This window comes from Camellia sinensis, chromosome 13 (genome assembly GCF_055761805.1).
Source record: "Camellia sinensis isolate YWXY chromosome 13, ASM5576180v1, whole genome shotgun sequence".
Lineage (NCBI taxonomy): Eukaryota > Viridiplantae > Streptophyta > Magnoliopsida > Ericales > Theaceae > Camellia > Camellia sinensis.
The window spans coordinates 86,187,722-86,201,295 of record NC_138973.1 but is presented as its reverse complement, the minus strand read 5'-3'; the positions used below and the strand labels follow the sequence as shown (position 1 = coordinate 86,201,295).

At 32.3% G+C, this 13,574-nt stretch overlaps 1 protein-coding gene across 1 annotated transcript; it reads right to left on the bottom strand.

Annotated features, from left to right (window-relative positions):
- Nucleotides 1–3,172: 3,172 nt before the first annotated feature.
- On the bottom strand, nucleotides 3,173–5,506 carry LOC114303803 (aluminum-activated malate transporter 10). Its single transcript, XM_028248953.2, has 6 exons — nucleotides 5,081–5,506; nucleotides 4,807–4,947; nucleotides 4,435–4,707; nucleotides 4,230–4,336; nucleotides 3,998–4,141; nucleotides 3,173–3,908 (listed from the first exon to the last, which is right to left on the bottom strand). Exons 1-6 carry the CDS (start codon nucleotides 5,385–5,387, stop codon nucleotides 3,417–3,419), a joined length of 1,464 nt encoding a protein of 487 aa, XP_028104754.1. The 5' UTR covers nucleotides 5,388–5,506; the 3' UTR covers nucleotides 3,173–3,416.
- Nucleotides 5,507–13,574: the final 8,068 nt, after the last annotated feature.

Below are 13,574 nucleotides of genomic sequence, written 5' to 3'. Positions count from 1 at the left end.
AGAGAGGTATCATCATGGGTCTAAGGTATGTTTTTTTGTATTCTGAATAGTGAATTAAACACTTTTGCTATCTTTGAGAGATAATTAACTTGATCGTCGGAGTACCCCTGAGTGGACGAACTACCGTCAGAATCCCTTCTTTTTGTGACAGGTCGTTCGAGCTTAATCTATTCTACCAGTGTTCTCCAGCTGAGTATCTGTTTGGTAGTGTGGTCAGAAATTGACTCACACATAAATCAATCAGGCTTGAATCTTGGAACTGTGAATTTCCCAGACTATTTGGTTGAATTGGATGTATATCTTATGTTTGTTTTCTCATGGGATTAGATATCTGAAAAGAATTATTTTTAGTTTATCCAATGTTTAGTTAGACAGACTGGATAGGATAAGTGAGAAAAAGACTATTTTACCATTTTTTAATTGTTTACTAAATAATAACAATATTAAACATATCTTTAATATTTAAATTATTTTTAGCTAGATTAATAAAAAAAATTAATTTTTTATACAATTAAATAAATTTATATATGATATATTTTTTTAAAAATTTAAATAAATTTATGTTAAAAATAATAATAATTAAATAAAACATCTATTAAAATTTAAATAATGAAATTAAATAAAATATAAACAAAATTTTAAAATAAACCATAAATAAAATATCTATAAAAAATTAAATAAATAAAACATCAATAAAAATTTAAATAAAATTATTTTATTTTTAAATTGAGACATTTAAATTTTATTGAATTTTACTAAATATAATATATAATTAAATAATAGAGGATCAAAATAGTCATTTCACCACCTAATTCCAACAATAAATTATCCTATGGAAATAATCTCACCCCTTGTAGGATGCAATAGTCCCATACGAGGGATATGGAGTCCGGCCGGACTCCATGTCCAGCGGATTAAAAAAAATATAAACGCCGGATAAAAAACTTCCATCGGATTGCAATCCGAACAGTGTTTAGTCCCCTTTCCCCAATCCCCCAATCAAGCACACCATTGTCAAACAGAGTAATTTGTTACTGCGAGACAAAGTAGTATGTTATTGTTACTGTTTATATCAATTTTAATAATAATAAATTTTTTTTAAAAAGAATTTCATAGTTTACATAGATCTTGATGAGATAATTCTAAAAATATTAATCTTATTAAAAACTAACATTTACATCAAAGGTTATATTACTTTGAAGTTTAATATTTTGATAATAGTGATATTTGTTAAATTTTTTAAGGAAAACTTTTTGTGGTTATCCTTAATGTATTAAAATTTTATTATGAGAGGTTTTTGGGATTTGATCAAAATCCCTCATTGTAAAAGAATAATGCTATATGTACCAATTAGTGTACTAACTTGTGTACCAATTGATGATGTGGCATAATTTAAAATATTTTTTGTATTTGTAATTTGTATAATGAGTAGAGTCTATAATAATGTCAAAACTAGTGTTGGTACACTAGTTAGTACACTAATTGGTGTATGTAGCACCATCGAAATAAAATTTTAATGCATTAAAGACAAACACAAAAAGTTTTTCTTGAAAAGTTCAGATTGAAAAGTCCAACATATACCATTATTACCAAAATATTAAACTTTAAAATAATATAATTTTTTATCTAAATGTTGATTTTTAATAAAATCAGCATTTTTAAAATCCTTTCATCAAGATCTATCAAATAAGATCTATGTTGACTAAGAAATTCTTAACCCAAAAAAAAAATTATTACCGTCGAAATTGATATAAACAGTAATATATTACTCTGTTTGACAGTAGCATGTTATTTTGGCAATATTGTCCAAGAAAAAAAAAGATATATGCACCTCCTTCTTAGGGGGTTTATGAAGTAAAATAAATTGAATTGTCCTTTTCACCAAATAAGAATCCAATGGAGGGGTTTTGGTTAAATTTCCCTTTGTTTTTAAGTAGGACGAATTACACTAACGATCACTGTAATTTGAGACTTGTGTCACTTTGGTCCTTGATATTTAAATTGTGATATATTTGACCTTGAATTTTGAATCTCGTTCCAAATGTAGACAATTGAAGACATTGTTGCTCCATTTCAAGGGAAAAGTTATCAATTTGATAAAATATAAATTAATTTGACAAAAATAAACATCAAAAAATATTTTAAAATTTTAAAAAATTATTTCTACCCACCAAAGATAAAATTATATAAAAATAATAAATCTTTTACATTTTTATTTTTGTATTTTTTTACCAAATTAATTTTTATTATGTGTTTGGATGATAATCATGTAATGAGTGGTTGTTTTTATTAATATTTTTGGATGGTTATCATGTAATAGATGGTGTATTTGTTATTAACAGATTTTTTTTTTATAGTCATCATGTAATGGATGGTTATTAAGACTCTAATGTGCAATCGATGTGTTTAATATATGAAATGTTTTAGTTTTGAATTTTTTGATTTAATGAATTGGTACTTTTGAAAAAGTAGAAACTAATTTAACAAAAATAAATATCAAAAAATTTTATTTTCTATCCTCCCAAAAGATGATAAAATTATATGCACCTCTAAAACGCCCTTTTTAGAACTCTCAACCATTTTTTTTTTCTTTTTTTTTTTAACCTGCTTAGCCCTTTACCAAAACAAACCCAAAATGGAAAAGAACCACTACAAATAATGGGGAGAGAATTGAAATGGATGTGACATGGTAGCTCATTAATCGCAATCACCATGGTTCCAAATACCATGGTTCCAAAGATGTAATCCTCTCCCTCTATCTTAACTGATTGATTCTCTAACCCTATTAGTGTAGCATTAATTAATTAATCTATTATAAAACTCAAAAAATTAATCTCAATCAATATTGTTCTAGCAAAAGGGTTACATCTTTGCCAAATATGGTGGCCACTAATAGTGATGAGCAGTTGGGGTGGAAGAGGGAGGAATAATTGAAAATTTATTTTCTAAACAATAGAACTAACTTCTTTTTTCTTTTCTTTTTTTATAACAAGAATTTAGTAAATTTTTATAAACATGAACAAAAAACTGTGAATATGCATGATTTATTCAAATTGAGTTGAATTGATTAGTGTACAACATAGAAAGATGTGCATGTCCCATTCAGTTTTTTGAAAGTTATTTGATTGAATATGTTGGCACAGCATGGAAAGATATTAATAATACCTGAAAATTTGTTTTCAAAGCTATAATAATTCATTGCATAATGGAAAACTCCCCTTGGCAATTGAAGTCACTGCATAAAGCAATACAATTAGCCAAAGTACAATCAAACTCATGATTATAACAAAATTAAGAGAATATTAGCACGACTCGAAAACTTGCCACTGTGGTCCTGTAAGCTGTTTTATACTTGCAATTTTCTTTTCCCCAAAGAAATTTACGATTAATTATTGCCTTTTTGGTAATTTAAAAATTCAGACCTCCTCAAGGACTTTCATGGTTTCCTCATCTTTCTGTTGATCAGATAAAATTTTATTATTAAGTTGATTTTGTTTGGGCTTGTCATCATCATCAACTGCTGGCTTGAATTCAGCCAGCCTCTCTAACTCTTCAACCGTGTCAACAATGGCTTCAACACGTGCAGCGATTTCAATCAGTAAAGAAGCAAAAGTTCCAAGTGGAATGACTTCCACAAGAGGAACTGTGGTGGTACTACTAGTTGTCAAAATTGGTTCTCCTTTGTCATTTTCAGGAGATTTGGGTGGAGAAATGAGTAAACCAGGAAGGGATTTCAAATCATTTCGGAGTTCTTCTACTGCAATATTCATTTCTTCAACTAAGACGTCTAGTTTTGTTGATTTCCTCATTGTCTTGATCTTCATTGCCAACTCTCTTATGACACTTGATGAGTTGGTGTTGACTCTGAAGCAGAGATCACTTAGACGCTTCTTTATGAACTCGGGGGCCTGCAAATCAGTCACGATAAGAAAATTAAGCTATCTCCTATATATGGAAGAAGAAAATGAAGTTTTAATTAAAATTGCATAAATTTCACCTGATTTTCTGAGATTACACAACTGTTGAGTGCCTCTATGCAGTAAGCACAATTGCGCATTGATGCCCCAATTTTAAGGTACTGATTCCACGGATGCTGGAAGCTGAAGCGCCCGTGTGCAGGCTCCCATCTAGCAAATCCAGCCTATACAATTCAAACCCGTCTCGGTTTTCAGTCAATAATTTCACATAAAAGGATTTTAACTAACTATTCTTAAAAACCTCTAGGATACCATAGATTCTTCAGTGGCCTCTGAGTTCAGCACACATTTGTAGCCTTCCAGTTTTTTTTCAGTCTCTTCGTTAATGTCAGTATTGTTAAAATACTGAGCTACGCAACCTATAAAGATTGTTGGAAGGATACATAACGTTTTAATATGCATAACTTCAACCACATTAAAAGTTGTACTGGATTGGACGTATACAATAAGCACTTACAATCCAAGGAATTTTCCAGTTTGTTCATGTTACGGATGATGAGATGATAGAGCTCCTCACCGGCCCAAATGGGGCAGACAAGAACGCTTATAAGAATGCAAATAGAAGTTCCTATGATAATGGTGGACAATCTTTGATGTGCCATATTAAACAATTTCTCTACCCGGTAACCTGATATCGAAACTAGGCTGAAAGTCAGGATGAAGATCATCGCACCATAGTCAAACCGAGCTTTTATTACTGGAATAAATCTAGAGAATGTTGCTGCAGAAGCTGCAAAATAATTTTAAAAATTTATAAAAAAAAAAAAAAAAAAATCAATATATGCACATGAGGAAGTACCTAAAATTTGAGGGAAGAATGTATACAGACCTAATAGGAAAACTGAGACACCAACAATTATGGGTTCAAAATTTTCGCCTGATTGATTAGCAATCCAGTGAACCCCAACTGCAAGGAATCCAGCAAGAAAAGTACCAGTAGCTCTGTTCAAGCATTTACTGACTGTGGCGCCTACAACACAATCTAATAGTGTCAGTCAACATATTTTGAAATTGTTCTTCTTTGGATTTGCTAAAACAATATATTGATTGATGGGTTAAACTTAACTTCTAAAAAAGTTTGAATGAATTTTTTGAGTACTTACCAACAGTGTACTCAAAGATTACAACCACTGTCATGATAGCCCACATGGCATTCCCACCAACACCTTCATACAAAGGCCTCATGTAATAGAAGAGTGAGACAATTGTGAGAGCTATCCCTACCTTGAGACAATGAACCACTTTTCTAGGTTCATCTGCCCCTAACTCCCATGCCTTCTTCAGAAAATTCCATACCTTTAAACATGCTTTCTTGGCAGTTCCCGACTCCGGTGGCAAGATTTCAGTTGAGCCATTTGCTTCCCTTTTCCTCCACTCAACTGTTCCATGAGCTTCCTTTATGGCATTCATGTTTTATGCAAGGCTGTGGTAATTTAGATTGAAATGGAAAAGATTTGGTAATTTAGTTTGACAAATTTGTGGTTAAAGGAGATAAAGACAACATGCAGAGGCTAAAGGTTTAGTTGATTGGATTGGAGTGACAGTAGCAGCCTATATATAAAGAGCTAGGTTGGCCCCTAACTCTCCTTTTCAAGAAAAAATACTCTAAAAAAAATAATCACCATGCTTGTTTTCACTTTTCAAAAAACACTTTTCAGAAAATTTTATTTTCTTATTTTTCGTGTTTTTTTGTTTTACTGATTTTTTTTAATATTTTAAATAATTTTTTTACTTTTTAGACACACTTAAAATAAATACACCTAAAAAATAAAAAAATTATAAAAAAAATCTTAAAAAAATTCACTAAATATCAAAAATATAAAAAAAATACAAGAACTCAGTACATTTTTTGTATTTTTATGTATTTATTAATTTTTTAAAATATTTTTTCACAAATTTTTACTTTTTAAATACATCTAAGTAAGGTGCATCTAAAAAAGTAAAAAAAATGTTTAAAATTTAAAAAATATTCACTAAAAACAAAAAAACACGAAAATCAAAAAAATCAATTTTCAAAAAACTTAATCCAGAAAACTTAAACCAAACACACTGATAATTTCCAATAGCATGGGATGCTTGAGGCTCTCTCTTTTTTTTTTCCCTTTTTTTTTTTTCCTTTAAAATATGGGGAAGTTACCCCTAGTGGAAAGTTGAAAAAATTATTACACGAGTGAAAAAAAATTATAATTTTAATTATTAATATTAATAAAATTTATCACTAATTTATAATTATTTTTTAAGTTATATCTCTCTACACAAGAAAAGTTATCTTATAGATCCGACCTATTAAATAGTTATGTGTCTAACTTATACAACAAGAGGACACATAATCAATTCTTTTAAAATGATGAGAAAATGTAGCAAAAATTAGTTGCATGATCCAATACACTTAAAATGGCAGACCATATAGGATACATGCTAGAACTATAAGATATTTTTTGAGTCACAAAAACATCATCTCTAAAAACAGGAGTATAGATGTAGCGGCTCCAAAAAAAAAAAATTTAGATGAGGTCATGCAAAAACTTAGAAGCTAATTATCAAATCCTATATAAATGAAAATCTCAACAAGCTTCTATTAAAATAAATGCAAATATCTATTGTTTTTCTATTGTCTTGCATAATAACCTCATTATTGAAGGGGAAAAAAAAACCGCGACTAATGGGTGCAATGAGAAACCCAACAATAATTCAACTTAAAAAATAAAAATAAAATAAAATAAAATTCACAACTGAACCAAAAAAATTCTAATTTTAGCATAATATATATGTCCTCTAAGTAATTTCACCAAGAAGTGATGTATTTTCCCTTTAACCTATAAAATTTGTGTAGGAGACGGCTGAGCTGGATGCAAATATAATAATTGATGGATACAAAAGAAGTAGTTGTAAATAATTATCTAATATTAATATTAAAAAAAATTTAATTAAAAAAATTTTTAGTCTAAATGAAGGGGTCAGTTGATCAGATTAATTACTATCTAATGCCGCTCTTGTCTGCGTACAACTCTTCCTAAAATTATTTTTTGTAAGAATCTTTGTGCATTAGTCTCTTTTTAGATCAAACCCTCTCTCTCCCTTTAAACATACATCCACACAAGCCTACAGACACATAAAATTGCATAGCACTAATCATGTAGATTATGTACTTAATTCATCTTCAATGGGATTTCATTGAACTATCATGAAAATCAATTTACTTTCTTAATGTGTAAATTGAAGAGAGTGGGCAACCCATGGTATGAGCCAGAAAGAAAGATTAATAATTGAGAGGTGGATCATATGGACAAATACAATGAATCACATAAAAGGATACATTATTTCATGTATCATATCATATGTAAAAATTATATTCAAACTTTTGATCTTAGTGTTAAAGAGGGAGTCGTTCCTGCAGGCGGCAGGAGTAGACTCTGTATTATTGGGTGTACTTTTTTAGTAGATTATGAGACTCAATTGATTTATTAAAAGAATTTAATTTGATTTGGTATTAGTTATAATATATTTTTTATATATTATATCTGATTTTTAGAGACCCAATAGGTATTTAATAATTTGTTTGATAACAACTAGAACTTTAATTAAAAGCCCAAGAATCAACAATATTATTTTTGAATTGTTTAGTTTGTAGTGGCTGATATACATATTTTCAGTGATGTGTGTTTTGTAATCAATCAATTTGGTGGGTTTTAGTTCTTGATATACAAAGCTTGTAGTCTGATCAATTTGGGGCATATTCGAGGGCTTAGTTGTCACGACCCAAACCTGTCCCTATGGGTTTAGCGTTGTAACCGGCTAGTAATCCTCGGATTACTGAAGGCCTCTGAACAGAATAACATATAATTTAAGGGACTGCGGAAGCCAATATATAAAATACATAGTCCATTGAGTTGTATAGACATACATGGGACATAAATTTCAAAAAAAACTTTATATACTTAGGCGTGACATCATAAATACAATAATTCATGTCACACTCAAACAGATATAACAAAAGGGGACTTAGCCCAATATATACATAAGCAGAAAGCTTGTTTATAGACAAACAGAAAACTAGTTTCAAACATGTGCGTCACAAAAGGAAACCTCCTCAGGAGGCACGATAGCTGCCTGACACGATTAAGACGCCATGTCATTAACTCTGAGCCTGGTCATGCATCTGGTCACCTACATATATAAATAAAAGAGTGAGCTGGAGGCTAGTGAATAATAACAAAGTAAAGATTTTAATGAATGATATCCATAACAGATTTAGATTTCAATTCTCTTATCAAAACAGAAACATAGGCATCTTTGTATCAGAAACGGAGTCATAGTCATATTCAAATCTTGCGTGGGATATCCATTAGCATTATCATATCTCTTTAGTCAAGCATATCAAATTCCATAATGGAACCTCCGGTACCGAGTAACATATCTCATTCATGGGCCACAGTATTATTTCCCCGGGCAAGGGCCTGGCTACAGTATTATTCCCCCAAGCGAGGGCCTCATGACCATAAGCCACAATACTATTGTCACGACCCAAACTCGCCCCTATAGGTTTAGCATCGTAACCGACCAGTAATCCTTGGATTACCGAAGGCCTTTGAACAGATTAACAAGATTAAGGGGCTAGCGGAAGCAAATACATAAATATAGTTATCCAATGAGTTGTACTGACTTATATGAAACAGAATATTTAAAACTTTATATACATAACCGGTAGTCAACCATACATTATACCCACACACATTACAGTATTTTAGGTACAGCCAACGACATCAAATCAAGTCTTATGTAAATAGAAACCACAAAACTTAAACACAGGATGCTTCGGGAACCTCCACGTGAGGCACAATGGTTGGCTGACAACGGAACACAGATCCAGGCAAAAGCCTTCAGACTCGAACTCCAGAATGCTCACCTATACATACATATATACAAACAATGAACTAAAGCCCAGTGAATGACATTAAGGTAAAGGGGTTAGTGAATGAAATCCGAATATATCATAAGCAGAAAACAGACCAAAGCATAATCATTCTCATATCAGAACATAATAATGGTACATCCCATAGAACACATCACAGAACGTCTTCCGACTAGAGTAACCGGTTCCGGATACCGATTAAACACATATCACCACAATGAAGTGGCTAACGAGATCTCATAATTACTTGTATGTCATGGACCCGCATTTTCATGCCGTCCCCCATGACTGGGGACTATCTATGGATGCCGTAATAGATTTCAAACTTGGAATATTCGTTCACGAAAACAGATACTCCCTCCGTCCCAAAATAATGGTCCCTTTTGGGGAATCCAACTTTTTTTGATAGTACAATTATTGTACTTTTAAAAAGTTGGTTTTCCAAAATTACCCTTTGATAGTACACTTTTTTGAGAATATCAATGTCATAATTGTACTTTTTATATTATTTATGAATTTAAAAGAAGGGCAAAATGGAAAATTTATATTATTTTTGTACTTGATTTTTGAAGAGGGACTAATATTTTGGGACAATGAAAAATGGAATAAGGGACTAATATTATGGGACGGAGGGAGTATCATTTTAGAAAGCAGAACTTATCATATTTCATTTGGAACGTAATTCATATAAACGTATCTTTACAATAACGTTACTCACAGTGGTTCCAACAATGGTCAATCAATCCTCGAGTCTTGACCTACAATTACAAAATATATAACACAAGCATGTCTTATCATTACACATTCAAGTGGCCATTAAGACTTAACTTTCATTACATTGGTTCTTATTCTTTCTTATCACATTGCTCAAAACACACTCTTGAATCTCATAAGTTAGTATATTCTTTCCTTAGTGTATTTCTAATCCATAACCTCATTACTAAAGCTTAATTAGGTCTTAGGAATGCCTAAGATGCAATGAGGATGCCAAAACATGAATTGGAACACTTAGTCAAATTTTCTGAAAATAAGGTCCACGCTCGAGCGTAGCTTTCCTCGCTTGAGCGGACATGCAAAATGTGAATGGTCGCTCGAGCGCACATTCCTTCGCTCGAGCGATCTGTAAAAGACATGAAACTTCTGGGGGCTTGCAATTCACGTTCGAGCGGACTTTTGGTCGCTCGAGCGGAGTGTACACACTCAGATTGGTCGCTCGAGCGTGAACTTCCACGCTCGAGCGTAGATGCAAATTCTAGAATTTCCAGATTGCACCTTCAAGCTCAAAACTCGAATTTCAACCTTCAAAACATATCTCTTGGGCTCCAAAACTTGAGATAACATATCAAACTTGTAAAACATGAAGAATTTAAGATCATTTCATAAAATCATAGCCCAAGGGTTTGCCAAAAGTTTCCAATTTTCAACTTAAACTTCAAGAATGTTTATGAACACAACATGCATGAATTTTTCTTGTATCAAACTTCTCAAAACATGATCAAGCACCACAAATCAACTTGAAACTCGATGATCTTCCCTAATTAAGATGAGTTTCAAACATGCATGAGAGAATTCTTGGAGTTCATGCTCAAGTTGTAAGAAAATGTACATGCATACATGAATTGCAACTCAAATCTTTATTCTAAGCTCAATATACACATCAAACTCATAATCTTGAAGAAATTTCATGTTAAATGACTTAGTTACACAATCTAGAGGTTGTAATCTTACCTAGAGTCCTGAATTACCCTTGTTCTAGCACAATCTTTGATCAATTCAAGCTATAGCCTTCAATTATTCTTCAATCTCTTCCTTTCTCTCTCTAGAATTGTGCTCTCTCTCTCTCTAAAATGTCTCACCAGATTTTTCCACTCAAGAGATGAAAGAAAATGAGCTCGAAATGAGCTTATATCTCATATATATGTTTATGGTGCTAAAACACATTAATTAGAATATTAGGCTAACCAAACATGACTTAATTAATCGTTCTGAATCAATTTTTAATAAAACTTGCCATATGGTTCTAAAAATTCCAAATAACTTATCGGTGTAGTCAATTTTCGGTTTCGGGTGCCGATAAGGCTTTCGATTTACATATTAAAGTGAAATTCCAAACAGATATTTCTATAAGTAACAGATAGAAAGCCAAAACCATACAAAGTGCAGAATAAACACATAATTTATTTTAATCCTCTCATTAACATCATTAAATACGGATTAGTGGCTAATTACGGATAGGGGTTGTTACAACTATGTCCCCTGGGCAAGGGCCTCTTCTAAGGATACCACGATTACATATCAAAGAAAGTTAAACAATCATTCATTCATACAAAGCATAACATCCAAAAAACTGAGAACATTTTATAAAACATATCTTATTTCATCATACAGAAAATAAATAAGATTGAATATAGCTTTACTAAGTTATTAAGCTTCACAGATAGCTTGATAGCAAACCAATGGATTAACAACTTACGACGTGTGACCTACACAAACATAACAAATACATCTACTAAAACACACACTTGGATCGTCTTTAACTTATTTCATTTCATTCTTAGTGTGTTTATAAGTTTTATCCTTATTATTGTGTTTTAGTTATGGCCTAGGAATGCCTAGGATGCAATGAGGATGCCAAAATGCATTTGAAAACACTTAGCCACAAATGTTGAAAAAAAAGGGCCTCGCTCGAGCGCAACTTCCTTCGCTCGAGCAAAGGCTCAAAAATGTGAGTGGTCGCTCAAGCGCAACTTTGGTCGCTCCAGCGGTCTGCAAACTTTGCAAAAGAACTGGTTGCTTGATTTTTCCGCTCGATGGTTGCTCGAGCATGAGGTTGAGGTCTTCGCTCAAGCGCAAATCTTGTCACTTGAGTGGTTTGCAAAACATGGAAACTTCTAGGAGCATGCAATTTACGCTCAAGCCAAAGACAAAGGTGCTCGCTTGAGTGCAAGATTTGTCGCTCGAGCGATGAGGTCGAATTCTGGAATTTCCAGATTCACCTTCAAGCTTCAAAACCCAACTTTAACCTTTCAAAACACATCTTTCTGAGCCTAAAGTTGAGAAAACATATATAATGTATAAAACTTCTTGAAATGAAAGTAGTTTCATAAAATCAAGGACTAAAAGCATGTGAATTGCTTAAACTCAAACTTGAAATGTTGAAAACATGACATACATAGAAGTTCTTGACTTTAAAGCTTCTATATCATGATCAAATGAGGCAATTTGATAGAAAACAAGATGAATCTCAAAACTAAGATAGAATGGGATATCCATTAGAATTACTTGAAATTTAACGCAAAAATGTGATGGAAGTGCATGCATGCATAGTACGGCTTCAATTCATCAATTCTAGCTCAATCATTGTTCTACATCTCTAACTTTTCTTGAATTCTTGTATGGAGGAATCAAACATAAATTTAAGGAATGAAAATTGTAATAACCCCGACCTCCGATTAATGCTAAGCCATGATTAATTATGCCTAATAGTAATTTAGAAAGAATCCGGAATTAAATTGCATATGTATTGCATTATCTTAGTGTTTTTATCTGTTTACCATAAAATGATCTGTTCGTGTTTTATGTTTTAAACTGCGAATTGAAGGCCTTATCAGTGGCCGAATCCGAAATTGATTAGTGTTTTAGACTAGTTAAAATATATGTGATTTTATGGTATGTTTAATTAGAATTTGATTTGGTATGATTAAACTAGATTATATAACGTTAAATTACATTAGCTAAGTTTATTACTATATTGCCATTGAGTGGCCCACTACCTAAGACAACCTTGAGATTGTTTCATACATTTGTTGCATCATTTTCAGCCTTCTTCCTTAGACTCAAACCGACTAGAGAGAGAGGGAGAGGTAGGAAATAGAATTCATCAAGGTTTGGCTTGGAGCTTAGGAGAATTGAAGAGTAGCTTGCATATTGAGCTCCTAGACTTGGAATTCAAGGTTTAAGGTAGGAGATTTCCCTTTCAATTGTGCATTTAAGTTTAATTCTTGCATGGTTCATGGAAGATTAGAGTTTAAAGTCTAGAATTGGTTTAAAATGTTGAATTGGGTAATAATCTATGCATGCATGTTCATATCATAACATTTGAAGTGTTTTCATGGAAATTCTTGCATGCAAGACCATATTCTAGTTATAGTCCATAAGTTCATCATGATTTTGAGTTTAATCTTGCATTTGGTTATATTTTTGGAGCATTGAATTCAATTAAACACTTGCATGTCATGTTCTTTAATAATTCTTGGAAGTTTGTTTGAAATTGTGTTTAATTGACTCACCTTTGGACTTTGATTTTACAAATTGATCTTTGAAACATCTTATACTATGAGTTTATAAGTGTTTTCCAGAAAATGGGCCCAAGAGGTCGAGTTTTGAGGTGTTGAATGCTTGGTTTGAGCTTGGGAGGCAAATCTGGAAATTCCAAAATTTGACTTCCTCGCTCGAGCGAAGGATTCCACGCTCGAGCGACCATCGTTTGTTTAGAGCTCCGCTCGAGCGAAGGAATGGTGGCTCGAGCGTAAATTACAAGCTCTCAGGTTTTTGGTGCACACAGACACACGCTCGAGCGACGAGACCTACGCTCGAGCGAAGAGTTGTGTCTTACGCTCGAGCGAGCATCGAGCGGGTATCGAGCGTAAAATTTCAACAACCAGTACTTTTGCATTTTTACAGAC